This window comes from Doryrhamphus excisus, chromosome 15 (genome assembly GCF_030265055.1).
Source record: "Doryrhamphus excisus isolate RoL2022-K1 chromosome 15, RoL_Dexc_1.0, whole genome shotgun sequence".
NCBI lineage: Eukaryota > Metazoa > Chordata > Actinopteri > Syngnathiformes > Syngnathidae > Doryrhamphus > Doryrhamphus excisus.
In genome coordinates, this window is record NC_080480.1 from 11,795,705 (window position 1) to 11,815,976 (window position 20,272).

Consider the following 20,272-nt stretch of genomic DNA (forward strand, 5'->3'; position numbering starts at 1 on the left):
ACCGGAGAATGGCGAAGAGCTTGTGACTTTTAAGATGTGTAGTGAAGCCTGTTTAGTTTTTGCATTATTTACATTTACATAAACAGGTTCGAAGGACCCTCACAGCTTGGAGACCAGGGTTCAGTTCCATCCTCGGCCATCTCTGTGTGCATGTTCTCAACGTAATCCACGCTTCCTCCCACATTCCAAAAACATGCTAGGTTAATTAGAGTCTCCAAATTGTCCATAGGTATGAATGTGAGGAAGCAGAAACACACATGACAGGAAGAGGAAGCTCTTGCATAAAACCACACAAGTGGTTAGCATGGTGGCTACACAGTCAGGAGATCGGAAAGACCTGGGTTCGAATCTCTTGCATGTTCTTCCCGTGCATGCGTGGGTTTTCTCCGGGTACTCCGGTTTCCTCCCACATTCCAAAAACATGCTAGGTTAATTGGCGACTCCAAATTGTCCATAGGTATGAATGTGAGTGTGAATGGTTGTTTGTCTATATGTGCCCTGTGATTGGCTGGCGACCAGTCCAGGGTGTACCCCGCCTCTTGTCCAAAGACAGCTGGGATAGGCTCCAGCACTCCCCGCGACCCTCGTGAGGATAAGCGGTAGAAAATGAATGAATTAAAGTTTCTAAGGACAAGAACATCATGAAAACATTAAGTTTGCATAATAGGGGGCCTTTAAAAGCACCATTTAGCCTGGACTCCCACGCGGCACCTCGCTATATTTGTATGGATGCGGATGAAGTGGGCGTATGTTTGATTCCAGGCCTAAAAATAAGCCGGAAAAATTCCCTATTTACGTGTTTGCTACAGACGACATCACAGTGCTGTTTTAAGATGGGCTATTTCTGAAATTAAAATTACATATTTGCAAGCCACTGTAATTACATGGCTGGTGCCGAATGGATGTGTGGCGGCGAGGGCCGAGACAGGAAGTCGGTATTAACCTAGTAACGCGTTTTGTTTTGTTTACCGACGTTGTGACGTCACATATCAGATTCTTTTCGAGACGTCACCATCAGTGCACAGATTCAATTAGAAAGCACGGCAGGAGGCCCAACGGTTTGGCATGTAAATAGCATGTTTAGCCTAAAAGTCTCATTATCACACACTTAAGATGCACGCTTTGACGTGCACTTGGCTCCGGTGGCCAAATTAAAGCTACATGCTTTAATTTCCAACAGGGAGTAAATTAAGAGCTGATAATGGATGCAAATCTGACGGAGATTTCTCTATGGATCGCCACAGCAGGGTGGAAGTGGGTTGAAGTTACTGCAACACACACACACACACGAACTCTCACAATTAAAAAGGAGAAAAATCCATACATTGCAAAGAAAACCACAGGAAGCCATATGCTCATTTGAAAAATAGAACATTTTAATAAAGGCTACATCTCTTCATAATTACAATAATTAAAAGTACCGAGCTCTATCGAACGCATCATTTACAGTTTAAGTGGAGCCGAAGGAAGCCATGAAAAATATTAGAAAGGATGATGAAACAAGATACTAATCATAAAAATGGCATAAAAATATCTTTTTTTTTTGAAGGGGGGCGCGGGGGTGGCCCTTGTGAAAACCAAGGGAGTAAGAGGACCCCTTAAAACGGGGTCAAACACGGCAAGAATCCATGTAGGCACAGCTGCTGTACTCGATGTGACATGTACATCGTCATCACTTGCAACACACTAATCAGCTCAGTCACACATACATAATAAGCACATAGGGAGGGGGGGTTATAGAGCTTCTGTTGGGATGTAAACACATTATTATATATATATATATAATTATTTTTTAAAAGAAGTGGGGGAGGGGCTTGATGGCCTCTTGTGCGAAGGCTATTTGTGCAACGCCGGCGCCACTCAAACAAAAGGCACTAAGACGAGACAGATCAAGGCGAGCTGGGCACAATTAAATAATACAGTTGTCATATATGCTCCACTCTTAGCAGGGGAGGGGGGACAAATAGCACTGCAGTAGTTTATATATTATTCAACATGGAACTTGCATGTCCCACTAAAAATCCCCCCGGAAACGTGTTTTTTTTTTTTCCCGTAGAGGTACAAGTGAGGATCCAAAGAATGTGGAGTAGTTTTGTTCGTCACCAAGCAGCATGTCCATAGAGAGTGAGTTTGGGGCTGGGGGGGAGTTGGGTGGGTGGCGGGGGTCACCTTCAATAAATAAGCAATAGAGATCCTTACACGACAATACAATGGGATGCAATGTACACCTTCAGGGGGGCGGGGCTTTGTGGACGAGTGGTCGTTCACCTTCAGAGTCTACAATCTTTATACAGTCCAACTCTTAAGCCGCTTTGTTCATGTGGAGGACAGGACGCCTCACTCCATCCTCTCCACCTTGCCCAGGATCTTGCCCTCGTAGGTGGGCAGCAAGGAACAGTCGTCCGACACTTCCTCGAACACGGCGCCGCACTCAAACTCGTCACTGGCTTTCTTGAAATAGTACCTGCGACACAAAAGAGATGGAATTAGTACCAAATACTCTTCCACCACCTAGTTTTCTATATAGGATGTAATACAGCATGTCAGAGATCTGAGATCCTAGGCCCCTTCTCTTGTGGGAAAAACCAGAGTACACTGAGAAATTTTCCACTCAAGCCAAAAACCCGAACCTAAAAACACGCTGATTACTGCACTGTCCTCTACAAGTGCTCCACTGAGTTTTCTATGTAGGATGTAATACAGCATGTCAGAGATCTGTCCTAGGCCCCCTTCTATTGTGGGAAAAACCAGAGTACACGAAAAAATTTCCACTCAAGCCAAAACCCGAACCTAAAAACACGCTGACAATAGTACCTGCGACACAAAAGAGATGGAATTAGTACCAAAGACTCTTCCACCACCTAGTTTCCTATATAGGATGTAATACAGCATGTCAGAGATCTGTCCTAGGCCCCCTTCTCTTGTGGGAAAAACCAGAGTACACTGAGAAATTTCCACTCAAGCCAAAACCCGAACCTAAAAACACGCTGACTACTGCACTGTCCTCTACAAGCGCTCATTTATCTCAACGGGTGTTCCCCAGAGCTCCGTCCTAGAGCCCTTTTCTCTCCAGGTATGCTTTTAGTGTGGGAAGCTGAACCACAACATGCTAACTTAAACTCGGGTCTCCTGACTCGGGAGTCAGACGTGCTAACCACTTATTTCTACTGGTGTTCCCCTGAGCTCTCTTTTGGGCCCCAATCTTTTCCCGCATATTGTTGAGATGGAGTCCCCGATTAGGCAAAAATGAGGCATGAGTGCTAACCACTCTTCCCCCGTGTTGCAGAACTCATACGTACACGTAAACACGTAAACTTTTAAAAAAAAGCGGTTAATAACATCATGTGAGCATTTAATGATGCAACCCGCCACCATCCTCATTTTTGAGGAAGAGAAAGCAGCAGGGGTGGGTTATTAGTAAAGATGGGGCGGGGGGGTGTCTCACTCATTAACTATGTCATGGAAAAATGCCTTGATTTGCTCCATGTGTATGTTGTTTGTTTTTAATGAGAACAGGCAATTCTTATAAAAAGGATAGTCTTGAGAAAAGGCATTCAGGGGAAAGTCGGGGTGTTTTTTTGCGGGTGGGCGGGGGCTTCAATGTGCACGCGGGTGGCCATTAATGAAAAGCAGCAACATACAGGAAAGGTTCTCATGCCAGTAAAATAAGACAAACGGTCATCAAGATCATCATGGAGCTTCACCCCTATTTGCAAAGGAACGACGACATGAGAAATCATCAAAAGAGCCATCGTGATCCTCGGCCTGAAAGCCGGAATTTCCACTGGAACATGTTTTATGTGGCTAAATCTGCCCCCCCCCCCACCCCCAACTTCTCTTCGCACTGACATCTGGCACCAATATTGTCTGGCAGGGCCTAGCATTACTGTTCTTTGTTGAACCGCTGCCATGCTGAAGAAATGACCCAACTCCACACATTCTCTGGCTGCTATTAAAGCAGCCACGCTGCTCTCCTTTTGCCCCCCCCCCCCCCTAAAAAAAATGTGGACGGCATGACACGGGGACAGGAGATCGGGAGCCAGGAGAATTCTGCGGAAAGAGTACGCGTTCATCACAACTGTTGATTCCAAATTCACCTCTCTTGAAATCAACATGTGATCATAAAGCTCATGACCAACGAAGGCTTGATGGCGTTACCTAATTAATGCCACAGCCTCACATGCTAACGACTAACGCAAAGGGCTGCCTTTCAACAAAATAACCTTCAAATGATTACAACATGTGTAAACATTGCGCATGTACAATGTGAGCACATATGTACACACATCACAGCAGAAAAAGGAGGAGTAGTAGGGGTGCTGTGTGTGTGTGTGTGTGTGTGTGTGTGTGTGGGTGTGGGGGGCCCTGATAGCATCAGTGAAGCATTTGCATGCTGGCCATTTGTGTGAGTCTTTGTTGGTTCAAATGAAAGCAGCCGGGGCTTCAAAGCCGCGTATTAAGTGTGCCTTAGCATGGAAATCAATACCAGATGGGACCCAAAATCGCTGCAGTTCAAACTCTCCCACTAACCCCCTCAACACCATACGCCCTCCCCTTCTCATTTCGCCTTCTGAAACACACACACACACACGCCCAGACCAGACCAGACACGGGCCTCAGTCTGAACCCAACTGATAACACGACATGACCAGCCATTAAACACAATGATAATCTGATATCATTGCTTTCTATGGTCATGGGTGCTGATTCCTCTGCTGAACAATACAATACATCCATTGCACCATAGACATTCATTCATCATTCACTAATAAATGAGACAAAAATTAAAGACTATACGACACCAAAGACGCCAACATACTGTACGTTACAATAGCCACGTTTACATGAACCCAAATATTCCAATTCCAATCAGGTTATTTGCTCAAACAGAAAGAATGTAACCTTTGTATACACCTCATTCCGAAAGAAAAGTGCCAATCCGAATGAATATATAATCGGATTCACAGGGTTGGAATATTCCTTTCCCCAATCCGATTGAGGTATCTTGTACCCGCTCAATCGGAAAGTTGTCAGACTGCGTTCTTCTTCGTGGTGTTTTTCTTCTTCTGTTGTTTATTGGCGGTTAGCAAGCAGCTTTCGTGTGCATTAGCGCCATCTGTGGAACAGAATCTAAACCCTTCTATACGCCATTCACAAGTCCAGTTTGATTAAGAAAATACATATCTATATAAAACATGTGATGAGTTTCTTATAAAATATTAGCAAGATTTAACGTTTTCTTTTCCTGTTCAGGGAGGCGTTCTTTCAGCAAATGCTGAAATATGACGTAACACGCAGCTCAAGACGTTCTTCAATTTAAAAAAATGGAGGCGAGGAATCGGCACTGGACTGCTGCGGAAAGTTTGTTTTTGATTCAAACAAAATTTCAAGACTGGACGAAGGAAAAACTGGCAATACGGAGTTATTCCAAAAACTGGAGGAAGTCGGTATCACGTGATGTTGGTGTTTACGCTTTACTGCACATGCCCCATTAACTATTCTGGTTGATTATAGCGGCGCATGTAGACACACGATTGGAATATTCCTTTCTATCTATACCATTGCTTTCGGAAAGGTCATTCGGAAAGATTCCATTCGGAAAGAGAAAAACTCCTCATGTAAACGTGGCTAATGACACAACTGCCTAATGCTAGGATGTCACGCAGTACACACCTGTAGTTTCCCCTTTTGCGCAGCTGCTCCTTAAAGTGGCCCAGGGTGAGACTGTGGCTCTTCATGGTCCTCCTATAGGGGATCTCCTCCCCGCAGAAGAAGTAGGTGACCACCGTCTCCCCGCTGCAGAGCCCATGGCTTGCGAGACTCTTTCGACACTCTGTTGTGCTGTGAGAGAGAAAGGGCGATATGTGAGGAGGACAGTACAAAAAAAAAATGACCTAACTGGCTGGAACTGTGACCCAGTGGCGTGGCCCAAAAATGTGCATTAGTGTGTATGTGAAGAAAAAGGAGGGGTGTAGAGTGTTATCAATTCCCCTTCAGCTCGGTCCAAGGCTTTGTAGGCCCACTTCAGAGGAGCTGTCTCGTTGCTAAGCTCTGCTCGGCCAACTGGCAGCTCACTGAAGGACGGCCAGTAAAAAATGAAACATATAAATGAAAAAGCACGTCTCCGTCAGGTGGTGCAGCGACGACTACATACAGATAGATGCACAACGCTGAGAAGAAGCTTCCCTTGTGAATGAGTGCATGTAAATATGGAGGCTAGTGGAGGTCACGGCTAAGAGGAGGCTAACGTACTCGTCTGATTGGAGGCAGAGGCTGCTGCTGCTGCTGGTGGTGGTTGTAGTGGGGTTAGGATTGGCGTGAGACATGGGGGTGGACCCCGCACTCTGCACAGGCACAAGGTGGCTCTTGTCCCGCTGGAGACTGGACAGTGAATGCCTACATAAAGCAAGAAGCAACTTTATTGAACATGTTCATCATTAACAAAATAGTGATAGAAAGTATGCTGTACCGTACCTTTGCTTGGTGGTCTTAACAGAGACCTCCTCCAGTCGGCGGCAGGCCTCCTCCAGCTGGGCCAGAGTGTTAGGAGGTGGCAGCGGTGGCATGGCGGGGTCTTGGATGAAGGGCTGGGACGGCTGGTGCCCTCGCAGGTGAGCACAGTTGCCGCCTCCACCCCATGTGTGCGTCTGGGTCGAGGACCCGCCAAATGATTTTTTGGTGCTCTGGGTGCTGCTGGGAGAAATAAACATGAAAAATTAGCGGCACATTCAACCATGTTGGTTCATTGAATCATCTAAAGCTTATACAAGAGGAGACGGGGGCACCAAGAAAGGGGACCACTGCAGCAAAGTATAAAGAATTATCATAAATTGTGCTGAAATCAACCCAGCTTACCTCAACTTGTGCCTTCCCTGACGTTTGCTTTCAAGGATCCACTGCAAGACATTCTGAGTGGGGTCTGTGGTGTCGCTGGGCAGCTGCAGGGCGTCGCAGTCCTCCACGCACTGCTCCGCTACCCCCTCCTCAGCCCCAGAACGACACACTCGTCTGGACAAAGAGCTGGAACGCCTATGAGAAAGCCAATAAGTTAGAAGAGGAAAACAAAAAACGAGCTTGCCCGTTTTTTGGGGAACTCACCCCATGCTGGTGTCCGCGGAGATGGCACCGCACATTTCTCGACCCAGGCTGCGGCTGCGCTGGTAAGGCTGGCAAGGTGGGCAGTCGCCGCCGCTGCTGGAGCACAGAGCACGCACCCTGAGAGCCGCCTCCCTCTCAAACTGCTCCTTGGTCTTGGGTCCAGCATGATGGTGGATGTAGTGGTGGTGAATGTGCTTTGTGGTGCTCTGCCTGCTCGCTAGGGTCCCGCCGGGGCCCAGGGTGAGCTTAAAGGACCCCTGTTCGGGACTGGACAGAGAAGCCTTGAGTCCAAAACCTGCTCGGGCAAAGGGTCGGTGTTCCGGCGAGCTGGAGCGGGGCGAGTGCCAGATAACGGTGGGGGACTGGCAGCCGGGTGTCTTTAGGACACGGGAAAGGTGCTCGTCCAGGATAGCCTGAGGGTCTTCCTCGGAGGAGCCGGGAAGGAGAGCGAGTGGATGAGGAGAGATCTGCTGAGCACTTCCTGCCACCTCTGTGTCCTCTCTTTCCTCCTCCTAGAGACCAACAGAACATCCTCAGTGGAAGAAGGAGGAACACTGAAGGGGTACGTTACTCCACTGAGAAGCACACAAACCTCCTGGATCTGCTGCAGCCTCACCTCCAGAGAGCTGAGGGTGTCCTGTTCCCTCTTCAGGCTCTCCAGGCGCGAGATGAGCTGGGCTGCAAACTTTGCCGGCTCCACTGGGACCCCCTCCTTGGGAGGACAACGGGTGCGCTGCGAGGAGAAGCAAAATACGTCAGCTGTGAAGGCCATGCAAAAAGGCGTGGCAGACCTGATTGCGAGGTCACACCGGGCATGGTGCCTCACTCATCCTTAGCGAGCCCCTTTTAAGTTGACTCACTTCAAAGTGTTGCCCATCAAATATCAAAAACGCAGTGGGAGGGAGGATGGGGTGATACTGGTTTGTGTGTGTGTGTTGGGGGAGATAGATGGGAAGCAGTCACTTTACATCTAGGACTAAAAGGCACATATCGACGGGGGGGAGAAGAGAACTCCAGGGAGGAAGGATGGGGGATTAAAAAAAAAAAAAAGATGCAAAGATGAGCGCAGGAGGGCAGAGAAAAGGAGAGTGAAGAGAGCAAAGGAGGCACATAAAGGTGCCACAAAAAAGGCTGCAAGATCAGAAAGGTTGAGATAATTTATCCCCCCCTCCTCTGTCACACACTGGGCACCTTTGAGCTACAAAAGTGACAGAGAATATATATATATATATATGTGTGTGTGTGTGTTCATATTAAATTATTTGCATTTTTTTGTGCCGAGGCTTTCTTGATTTTTCCTTTTTTTTGTTTTCTCCCGTCCCTTTGTAGTAGAGATGAAGGGGATGAAAGGAAAAAGTGAGAAAAAGAAGCGTTCCGATGGAGCCCGAGGCAGCATGCGGCACCGAGGGAGCGGCAGCCATCGCCAAAAATCAGACGGGAAACAAAAACAAGGCTAAAAAGTGAAAATAAAAGCGACGCGGGACAGCCAGAGAGAGGAGGAGGAGTTGCCAGATCCAATCTGCGGATCTATTCCGCCTCCAAAAAATGCCACATGTCAAAAAAACGGGTGACGAAACGGGAGGTTACGTGAAGTTTATTTTTACAAGATACTTGTTTTAACACTTATTGCGACTCCCAGCTCAAGTTAGCTCCTATTAAGAGCCTTAAGCTACCAACTCCCCTTTGACCCACTGAAAGCTCACATGACATGCTCAAACTCTTCCCTTAGATCCCTCACCTCCAGGGGGAGGCTGGGGAAGGGAGAAGGGGGGGACTGCAGTGGAGTAAAAGGGGGCCAAGCTCTGTTGGAAGTTGTCACTTTTCCTAGCGCGCGTGCTCCATTCATCCTCGGATCAAAGCGGCGCGTGTGCGTGCACGCATGTGTGTGTGTGTGTGCGAGCGTGAACGTGTCTGACTATCTTTGTGTTTTTGTTGGGCTCGTTTCAGAGCCCTCGGGATAAAGCAGCAGAAGATCTTCCCTCATCTCTACCTCTCGCTCTGTTCTCCACATTTGCATCATTGGTTGGGGAAGAAGAACCCCGGTGCGTTGTGAGCACTGTGGCGATAAACAGCTTAGAGATCTCCTGCTCTCCCGCAGACTTCAAGGAACCCTAATGGGGGGGTGTAGGTGACACCAACGATAGCGAGAGGGCTTGTGTTTGCATGTGCACACGTGTGTGTGTGTGTGTGTGAGTGTGAGTGGGAGGCAAGGTCTTTTGACGTTTCTCCTCAGATCTTTTCTGGTGCGACTATTCATAGAACCAAGAGGAACAGAGAGTGGTATGGAAGCTAGCTCGCTAGCTATCAGGCTACCTTCTGGGAGGTGATACAGATGTATCAGGGGCATGGACAAACAGACTAAAAAACTGTTTCTTTCCTCGAGCAATCATCTCCCAAAAACAAGAAGTAACCAAGTAATCAAGGCAACCAATCATCCTCTATGATAGCCACGTATACATGGACCCAAATATTCCAATTCCATTCAGATTATTATACACCTCATTCCGAAAGAAAAGTGCCAATCCGAATGAATATATAATCGGATTCACAGGGGTGGAATATTCCTTTCCCCAATCCGCTCAAACAGAAAGTTGTCAGACTGCGTTCTTCTTCTTCTGTTGTTTATTGGCGGTTGGCAAGCAGCTTTTGTGTGCATTAGCGCCATCTGTGGAACAGAATCTAAACCCTTCTATACGCCATTCACAAGTCCAGTTTTATTAAAAAAGAAAATACATATCTATATAAAACATATGATGAGTTTACTTATAAAATATTAGCAAGATTGAACTTTATCTTTTCCTGTTCCCGGGTGCGTTCTTTCAGCGAATCCTGAGATATGACATAACACGCAGCTCGAGACGATCTTCGATTTAAAAAAAATGGAGGCGAGTAATCGGCACTGGACTGCTGCGGAAAGTTTGTTTTTGATTCAAACTAAATTTCAAGACTGGACGAACAAAAAACTGGCAATACGGAGTTATTCCAACAAGTGAAAGAAAAAATCGCGGAAGTCGGTATCACGTGATGTTGGTGTTTACGCTTTACTGCGCATGCCCCATTGACTGTTCTGGTTGATTATAGCGGCACATGTAGACACGCGATTGGAATATTCCTTTCCATGTATACCATTGCTTTCAGAAAGAGAAAAACTCCTCATGTAAACGTGGCTAATGTAGACCTTTTGTTATTTATTCTTCTAATTTCTATATTTTGTACTGTCATACTGTCTTGCACTGTTAATGGAGCTGCTGCAATTTTATTCTACTTTATGTAAAATGACAATAAAGGGCATTCTGATTCTGAAAAGGACTTAGTGTGTGTGTTAATGTACTTACAGGGAAAGCAGGCAGAGACACTTGGCTGTTCATCCTCACGTTACGTTGCATCTCCCTGTGAAGCTGCTTCTTGGAGCTCAGTTTGTAAGGAGGGATACCATCACTAAAAACAAATGGACCAAGATAATGATTAAGAGATATATTGAGTAACCTGCACACAACAGGAGAAGTTTAATGGTGCTAGCTACGTTATATATGTAAGTATAATAATATAAGTGTGAAATCATCACTGTGTCAACAAAAAAACTTGCATGCATCGTTCCAAAGAATGGGAAATACACTTGACTTGAGAAAGCATCGCATCCGCAGTGTGCTGGACTTAGGTGCTAACACCTAAAAGAACATGATGCAACACGACCCTCCTCGTTATGCTTATTATTGAAGACTGTTGCTAACCTAGTTTCCAAGCCATCACAGACACTGATGGGCTGAATGAAAGTCGAAAGTCATCAAACAGGCGTGCTCAAACTTCAAACCCAAGCACTTGACAGAGCGAAACAGTGTCTTTTCTCCACGCTAAGCTGCCGTTTCCTGGTGACCGAGCCTTAACTGAGGAGCACTTTTCTACTTTTGCTTTGAAATGCCACAGTCATGCGCATAAGCATGCCCCCCTCCCCTGCACCACCACCACAGCCGCCTCCTCCCTCACCCCCCCTCCCGCCCCAATCTTCATTTGGCAAGCGCTGCCTCTGATCTCCGCACATCAAAAGGCTGGTTTGTAAGATAAGGTAATGTTTGAAGTCTGCGCAGCTGCATTCCCCAGCGTCCAAGCAAATCCATAAATAAGATATAAGCAAAAAAAATTCCCCCTCCGCCGCTCTCGTTCTCTTCCCACCCAACTGCGTCCTCTCCTGCTGTTTCCCCCCCCTCTCCCTGTACTGCTTTCTATTTCTTTATCCGAGCACGGGATTCTGACATTTGCGGGCCCATTTAAGTGCCATGCGTGGATGTAATGAGGTGAGGCGTGTCACAGCACAGAGCAAAGTACACACAAATACAACATGGGCTTCTCTGTATCTGACGCAGGAACTCATTGGAGGAGATTCTTGGCTTTTCATCACCTGTTCTGGTCCAAAAGCACCTGATCGGAGCAGTCCTGGACTTGAACGATGACTAATCCGTGACCCCCCTGCGGCGCCTTGTCACTTTACTGACACGTCATTACACCCACTTAATCTCTGCGAGGAACAAGATGCCGGCACATACGTACTGTGTGTACTTTAAACAATGATCACTGTACATACAACGTACACGCCAGCCAGTCTTTTTAACGACACTCCTGTTTGGATGCTTGGATGCTATCCAGATGGGTGTATTGCTCGGTGTGTGTGTGTGGCATTCTTGAGGTTTTCTGACATCAGGAAAAAACAATGCAGCTTCACACCCAACTTGACGCATCAAGCCTCACTCTAATTTAGTTACATTATCATGCCTGGATTGTGATGACAACTTTTTCTGTACTTTCACCAACAACTAATCATGGCCCAAATGAGCGCATAGAAAAATCCACCCCCCCCCCCCCCCCCGTATGTACATTCTTCCCTTCTAGTCCTTAAACGCTTCACACACACACACAAGGGTCAATTCAAGCCATTATTTTTCAGACAAATACGCCAAAAAATGTGTCTTATCAAACCGAGAGCGACTTCAAATATCTCCCACAACCTCCACCCACTACAGGAACGTCATGTCTGCAGAAAACATGGCCGCCATCGTCAACACATGGGACACATGGGCGAGACTTTGCAACAATCTGTCGTACATGTTTACTAGCGTCTCTTCCAACTTGTCCATAACCCATACGGGGTGACACAAATGTCATTTTGGAGTCATGTGACTAAATTAGGAGACCCCCATGGACGGAATTCCCTCTTGAGATTGTAAATTGCACAACAATGAGCGAATTCAAGAAACGATACAAGCAGTTGATGTTTGCTAAATATAAGGATGAAGAGTCTTGAACCAGTCATGATGTGCTATACATATCACTATATTGACACTTACTATGGCACCCATTATGTCATTGGATGGTCATATCACCTCGTATTTCAGTACGTGAAAAAAAAAATATATATATAAAATATTAAAAAAAAAAAAAACTATATTAGGAAAGCAGGAGGTGAACAAATGTAACAGTTACTGATTGTAAAAGTACCAGATGGAGGGGTAGGATTTAATAAGCTTTGCTTCTTCCTACTCCTTTTGGACATGTGGAACTGTGAACTGATTATGTGATGCATTCAATTGTAATCTGATGCATGTTCTAATGTAATAAAACCATTAGCATATAAATTCGGTGACAGACATTCCACTTTTAGACACATTATTTGATAAACTTACACGCTGCTGTCAGTCACAGACAGGGAATCGTCCGTCAACGCATCGCTGGACACTTCGCTGTCATTTGTGCTGCTGACGGGGGCGAAGGAGCCCATGTGACACACATCTCCCTTATATGACCTGAAAGTTGTGGGAGGAAAAGAAACATTAGGTGAGCACTGCTATAGTATTGATGATGTAACAAATGATTACTGTGCAACATGGTCACTTCTAAATTTCACATGTAAGTGCATTGCCCCCCGGCTCCCCCTTCCCCCTGTTATGCCCCATTTCTTCCATCTTAAAAGCCGGCAGCTTTCCACTTCCCTCCAGCGCACTCACTCTTTCCTGAGCCTTGATGTCCCGCTGTGCATGCATCCTTGCCACGGTACAGGGGGAGGAGACACCGGGGAGTGGCCAGAGCGGATGGCATGAGTGTGTGTTGGAGTAAAGGGGGTGGGCTAGCATGACTAACACAGTATAGGGCCCCCAGCTCCAGGCTTGACCTTCAGAGGGGGCTTGCAAAGAGTCAGGTATTTAACACAGCTGGCCTTGCATTCTTCCCCTCTCATTTATCCTTTCTACTCCCTCGCTTTATTTCAAGAGGTGCCCCCTCACTTTTGCTCCAAAGGCGTCCCTGACTTCTCAAAAAGGAAGGAGGAAGGGGGGGGAATCAGAGGAGAGTTGACGCAAACAAGAAAGACGGAAGAAGAGAGGGCTGAGGGGGTGTCTAAGTGGAGGTGTGTGCTGACTTTTCAAAAGAGTCAGATGAAAAGATGCAAAGAGAGAGAGAGGGAGAAATGGGTTCCACATGTTTTGAATCGGTATGATGACAGCGAGGGGGGGCGGAGAATGTGTGTGCGTGTGGGGGGGGGGTGCATCACATCAAATCAGGACTATTCGAAAAGTACGGCAGTGAGGAGAACCGATTATGTGTTTGCATGTTCTCCTCATTCATGGGTGGGTTCTCTGGTTGCCTCCCACGTCTCCAAACAAGAATCAGGTCTGAAGGATGTGCCCAAAAAAAGTCAGCTGGGATAGGCTCCAGCTCACCCATGACCCTTATAAAGATAAGCAGTATAGGATATGGATAGATCAAACCTAATCTGCAAACAATAAAAGTACTTTGTAGGTCAGCCAACGTGTGCCACCACTCATTATCTTTTTATGAAGCTATAAACAAGCAAAGGTGCATGACATCATCATAATCATAATCATCATCAAAGTACGGAGGCGTAATCTATCAGTGCATCAAATAAAAGAAAAAAAGCCTCAAGGTCAGCGCGGCACTAAACTGAGCGTCACCGGGAAGCAGAGCTAGTAGCCCTGCCAGTGCTGTGAACTTTTCTAGTGGAAGATGATCCCCCCCCTCCCCAGAAAGCGCCGGAAATCCGGGTGGCGAGTGCCAGCAAAAGGGGGGCCACCAGAGATGGTGACAGGGTGTAAAGTAACACAACAAAAACAGTAAACGCCCTTACCTGTAGCCCCTCTCCATGACCTCCACCCCCCTCATGGACACGTGCGCCCTTTGCGTCTTCACCAGCAGTCCGGTATGGACTTTGGTTTTGAAGTCAAAACTCCACTCCTCCTCCTCGTTGAGCGTGGGCAGATATCCACACATGACCTGCAGGTCGCCCAAGCCGTTGGGGTTCACGTGATTGGGGTTCTCTCCGCCGCTCCTCACGAACTTGAAGAAAATGTCAGAGGTCAGGAACATCTGGTAGGCGTTCTCCTCCATGTTGCTCTGGATCTCCATCTGCGCCTGATCAAACATGGCAGAGTCGATGTGCTGCTTCTTGATGTTATCCCGGATGAAGGTCTTGGTTGCGGGTTTGAGCTGCTTGGCGACGATGCTGTTGTTTTCGATGTAGCGCTTGTAAATGGCTTTGGCCACTCGCTGTGTTTTGGTATCCTTGAGGTCCATCTGCCGGAAGCCATTGCAGGCGAACCAAAAGTCCAAAGTGTCGGCGCACTTCTCTCCCTCCAGGAATGTCCTAAAAAGAAGAGCACCGTCCTGGTCGCCGAGGAGAGAATGCAGAGATTTGGTCCATCGGGAGAGCGGCGAGTCCGGGGAGGCGCTCCCCTCGGGCTCCCCGAGACCATCCTCGTTCCTCCTGGCCGAGGAGCCCGGAGGGCTGATGAGCGCGACAGATTTGGGGGGCTCCGGTTTCATTATGGCGCGTTTGGAGGGGTAGCAGGGCGCCTCGCCCTCCTCCCCGGGCACCGGGGGTCGGGGAGCATCCTCACGGAAACTACTAGAGATGTGGTCCACGAGCAGCCAGCTCATGGCTCTTGAAGGCAGCGGAGAGGAGGAGAGAGACCCTAGTGTTGTTCCGCCTTCTTAGCTTCTCCTGTAATCTCCTCACTCTCTTATGTCAGCAGGGAGCTTCTTCTCCAGCAGCCCGTCTTCTCTCTAGAACACAAAGTATTGATCTAATCAAAACCCGATCCCCCTCAGCCTCAAAGGGAATCTTTTTCAAGCCCCATGCTGACATTTACAGGGGGTGGGGGGTGGATGGGGGGAAAGAAGGGAAAATCTGCAGCTGCATTACATAAACTTTGAATCTTCAGGCACAAAAGCACCTGAAGTGGACACTTTGCCATGACTCCAATACATGACTACTTGCTTGCTGGATCTGACTGACTGATTGACTGACTTACTGACTGACTGACTGACTCTTTAGGGAAGCACTTTTTCAGCCTCCAATTGTGGGACAAACCGAGGATGGAGGAATGAAGAAAAAAAAAACGTGACCAAGGAAAAAGTTACAGGCTACTACTTCACACCTGGAGCTTCATTTTACTATTTACAGCCAAGTATTCCCAAACAATGTTAATATGAAACACTGCTATAATAACGTGTCTAATGTAAAATAGCCATAGGTATTATTTAGTTAAAGTTGTATTTGAAAAGTGCAGTGTTTACTGGTGGTGAAATAGTCCGATCAACAACTTCGAATTAAAAAAAACAACTTAAAATATGTAATCCCACCGACAAGAAAGGGTTTTAAATGTAACATAAATGCTTCTTTAAAAGTTAGATTGGTGTAAAAGTCTTAAAATAAGCGACCCCCCCTTTGCCTACTAGCTTGGAACTTCAAAGGCAAGTCAACGCTTCATCAAAGAGAAGAAGAAAAAAGGAGGGGGAATAGCTTACCATCGACCCCCAAGAGTTCACTCCTTAAATGTGTTGGAAAAAGTGAAAATAAAACAAAAGTAGGAATTATCCACAAAGCGTTATAATCCAGAGTGGCAGCCCTTTCCTTTGCCACGTTCAGTCCGTCCACGCTTTGGCGGCGAGGAAAAATGTACTGACGAGAGAAAGAAGGAGAGAAAGGGGGAAAAACAGTGCTTTCCTCCCCTCCTCCTAGTCTCCACCTCCCTCCTAGTCCTGCTGGCGGTGCTTTCAGGCGGCCATGGAGCGACTGTGGCTCTCCTCAAGGCGACTCCAGCTCAGACTGAGCCGCCAGTGCTGCGGGGAGGCGCACTTCAAAGTAAAAGAGCCGACTGCCGGGTCCTGGAAGCTACATAAAAACACCAACGACAGCCGTGGCTTTTTAAATGACAAAAACCGAACAAAATGTGTTGGATTTAGCGTGTTTATCCCTCGCACATGTGTGGACAAGCGTGTTTCGATTTCCTGACTCACTATCTTCTATTTTTGTCATGACTATTGAGTGTGCGTGGTCAGGACCTTATCAAAGGCGAGCAATCTTGCGCCAACTCCCTGAGGCTTTGGCGCGTCACAAGTAACTGATCCGCCGCCCCAATAGCATTATCGCTACAATCCCTCTGTTGCTACATCAACTTAAAAAGACACTTTTTTTTCTGGCTCTTTCTATTTCGACCTGCATAGTTGTAGAGATTAACCCGTTGGAGCCTCGGGGATGCACTAAGTGAGCACCAACAATGCTCTAATATGATTTTTTGGCTGCATGAAAGTCTGCTTGTTACGGTAATCAATTTTCCTAGTAATTTGTTTTGCTAGGTTAAAAAAAGTTTATATACTATTTTACAAAATGAAGCATCTGCAGACTTGCAAGAGAAAACATCACTCTACAGTGCCCACCAGTGGCCACATGCACATGTGCTCTGCAAGGGTATATTCAAATCTAAGCATAAATTGTAAAATGATGAATAAAATAAGCTGTCCATACATATAACAGCCAGATATTACATAAAAACGACACTCATCTTTAACCACAAACTGCCGCCCCATCCACTTACTATTTATTATAATCAAAGTGGTATTTAAAGGATTAAAATTCTTCAAATGATTGAATGTTTGGTAGTATGTTTGAGCAAGTCTAAAATGGGGAAAAAATGGTTGCCAGAAATATTTCAATATTGAACAAAGCAAAATTTGTTCTCAATCAGAAATCACTCCACACTATTTATTGCTCTCTGGTTCTACCATATCTTATTTATTGTGTGGAAATATGGGCTAATAACTATAAAAGCAATCTTCACTCGCTAAATGTACTGCAAAAAAGGTCAGTAAGGATAATTCATAATGCCGCCTACAGAGAACATACTAACTCCTTGTTTCTAAAATCACAAATACTTTGATATAGTTCATCTTCAAACAGCTAAAATAATGCATAAGGCTAAAAATAACCAATTACCTAAAATTACCTAAAAATGTCATCCAATGCTTCTCTACAAGAGAGGAGAAATATGATCTCAGGGAAGAACTAAATCTGAAACACTTATATGCTAGGACTACGTTAAAAAGCCATAGCATTTCAGTATGTGGAATCAAACTATGGAATGGATTGAGTAAGACCCTCAAACAATGCACAACGATGAGCCAATTCAAGAAACAATACAAGCAGTTGATGTTTGCTGAATACAAGGATGAAGAGTCTTGAACCAGTCATGATGTGCTATACATATCACTATATTGACAGATCACCTCGTACTTCGGTATGTGACAAAAAAAAGTAAACTATATTAGGAAAGCAGGAAGTGAACAAATGTAACAGTTACTGATTGTAAGTACCAGATGGAGGGGTAGGATTTAATAAGCTTTGCTTCTTCCTACTCCTTTTGGACATGTGGAACTGTGTACTGATGATGTGATGCATTCAATTGTAATCTGATGCATGTTCAAATGAAATTAAACCATTACCTTTACTAGTAAGTATGGGAAAAAACACTGCTGTGTGAGGATTTGATAGTGTGCACACATGTGTGTGCATGTGCATTTTTTGGGAATGTATTATATTGTAACTTTGCATTGATGCTAAATAGGCTCTAGGGATACATGCTACTGTTAGAGCTTAGTAGAATTGATGCATTGGAACTCAATGGAGTTGAGTATGAGGCTATACGGGTCATCCGTCATGACCAAAATTACAGTACATGTACGCAGGCTGAAATCTCAAGACATATGATATGGCTAGCTATAAAAGTGAAACCATCAACTCACACGCACAACCGCCATTACGTGCTCACATCATCCGAGAAACCAACAAAGCAGATAGAAGAGATAGGCTCTTCAACCCTGAGAGCAGAGCACAGTGTCTGACCTCTGACAGCAAACCCACCAGGGTGGACAGCATCACCAAGCCAATGGCGGGGACCCCCCGCTAGTACCGGGGGGCCATTTGGGCTCTCACGTCCTGCCTTGTCAGCCTCCTCCGTGGCTCACGGGAGGTCCCCTTACAGGTTGGCTCATCCCTGCTGCCCCCCCACAGGAGCTGACCCCGGGTCTGTGATTGAGCCAGGACCAGGAAGGGGGGAGCGGGGGTGTCCTTGTCTCCTTGCCCCTATAAAAAAAGCCTTTTGAAAGCGGGCTCGGTTGGAAGAGGTTACGGGGTGTAAGTCTCAGTTTGAGAATATATTATTACCGGAACAGGTCACACTCTGCAGGACTACAAAGAGTCGTTATAAATAAAGGAAGGACGTAAATCACACTCGTGTCTGATTAATTCCGCTTCTTTTATTTGGAGGCGTGTTCAGAAGAGACAGCGCTGCTTCTGCCGCTGTCCAAAAGCGGTGAAAGCGCATCCTTTTTTTAACAATTTGCAAGGCCTGCAGAGGTTGTTTTTATGGCGGTCGTAACTACTACTGGCCACCTCAGTTGCAGCCATAAACACTGGAGGGTGTGTGCACGTCCAGGACAGCGCCGCAGCCCTGTGATCACTAACTGCTCTCAATTACAGTATTGTGTGCCGTTCCTTTTGGCTTCGGGGGTTAAACTCTTCTGCCTTTGAAGTATTCATCCCTTTATCTGGAGCCAGAGCCAAGAATTTGGGGTGGGCGGGAGGGTCGGAGGACAATGGAAAATGAAACCAAGAGGGAAGCTTACGGCAATTATCAAGCAGGGCCATGAGGAGGAAGTCGGCTCACGCGGACCCGGTGAGGAAAGCCAGCAGATAAAGGCGACTGGAGCCAGACCATGTAGCGCAAGGAGGGGAGGGTTCTGTTTCAAGTTTGTTTGGTGTGTACACACCCTGGGCCACAACCGCGAAAGGAAATGGAGGCGAGCTCTTCAAAGCAGGTGACAACAGTGCAGGGAGAGGGGGTTGAGGGGGTGTGGTGGGGGGGACAATGGCCTCTGACAAGAGGGGGACAACACGGCAGATGAGTGAGGTGGTAAAGCTGTGTTTCCACCCAAGGGATAATGCTCAGCTTGCCTGGGACAGCACCCCTAAGATATTAGGGTACCTATGTATGGGGCTCAGAACATCAGACTTGCTAAGATGTGCATGGTATGCTGCTTCAGCAGTCATGCAGCTGCAAACCTGCAATTTACTCCATTTTGGAGTAAGTTTTTCCTTCTCCCAGATTCAGTGAGGTACATCAGAAAGCAGATGCATTGTCAATAAAGAAGCTAACACTTACAAGTGAGGTGGAAGTCTATGACTAAGGTTGGGCATCGAGCATCAATGGGAACCAGGACTAACGTTTCGATTCTCCAGGGATCGTTCACATTTTTAAAATTTAAATTCCAAGTTTCGATGCCAACTTTGCTAAGTTTTTGCGTTACGTCAGACCTCCTCTAAGGTATAGTGTATTTTCCATAGACACATTTTCTACACACTTCCGGGCTTCAAAAACAAAGTGTATTTTTCCATAGACAAATTTTCTACATACTTCCGGCCTTCAAAAACAAAGTGAATTTTTCCATAGACAAATTTTCTACTAGCTGTGTTACTACATCTTCCGCTTTCCAAGGCGTATCTAGACTTAGGATAAGGGGGATTACCTCTGTGAATTATAGAGTATAAGTTCACATTTTTTAAATTTCAATTCCAAGTTTCGATGCCAACTTTGCTGAGTGGAAGAATAGCTAGTTTTTGCGTTACGTCAGACCTCCTCTAAGCAGTCAGAATCAGGGAAGTCAAACAATGGCATGAGACAGACCGAGGGTTTCAGGATGCCTGCTGATGTGGAAGTTTGGTGTAAATAAAGGACAGGAGCTACGGCCATAGGAGGTTACTTTATTCATGTGCACAACTAGCCCGGTTTAGCAACAGTCAAGACACCTTCTCAACCCACACAACACACTTCCG

At 46.3% G+C, this 20,272-nt stretch overlaps 1 protein-coding gene across 3 annotated transcripts; it reads right to left on the reverse strand.

The window, feature by feature from the left end:
* Positions 1-1,354: 1,354 nt before the first annotated feature.
* axin2 (axin 2 (conductin, axil)) lies at positions 1,355-16,474 on the reverse strand. Of its 3 annotated transcripts, none has more exons than XM_058048972.1 (11): positions 15,910-16,474; positions 14,231-15,165; positions 12,774-12,893; positions 10,434-10,536; positions 7,715-7,831; positions 7,099-7,610; positions 6,856-7,029; positions 6,475-6,693; positions 6,253-6,396; positions 5,674-5,841; positions 1,355-2,464 (listed from the first exon to the last, which is right to left on the reverse strand). In XM_058048972.1, exons 2-11 carry the CDS (start codon positions 15,037-15,039, stop codon positions 2,338-2,340), a joined length of 2,493 nt encoding a protein of 830 aa, XP_057904955.1. In that variant the 5' UTR covers positions 15,040-15,165; positions 15,910-16,474; the 3' UTR covers positions 1,355-2,337. The 3 variants fall into 3 exon arrangements, with proteins under 3 accessions (XP_057904955.1, XP_057904954.1, XP_057904953.1); XM_058048971.1 differs by having other exon boundaries at positions 6,475-6,690; positions 7,691-7,831; positions 15,910-16,470; XM_058048970.1 differs by having other exon boundaries at positions 7,691-7,831; positions 15,910-16,469.
* Between the last annotated feature and the right edge of the window lie 3,798 nt (positions 16,475-20,272).

What these genes read in the sequence shown, in the direction of transcription:
- axin2 (XM_058048970.1), bottom strand. Translation starts at nt 15,039, where the DNA reads ATGAGCTGGCTGCTCGTGGACCACATCTCTAGTAGTTTCCGTGAGGAT. An exon ending in TGTCTCTGCCTGCTTTCCCT is followed by an intron (nt 7,832 to 10,433) that starts GTAAGTACATTA and finishes TTCTCCTCGCAG; the next exon opens with CGCACCCGTTGTCCTCCCAA. An exon ending in CTCTGCCTCCAATCAGACGA is followed by an intron (nt 5,842 to 6,252) that starts GTACGTTAGCCT and finishes TCTCTCTCACAG; the next exon opens with CACAACAGAGTGTCGAAAGA.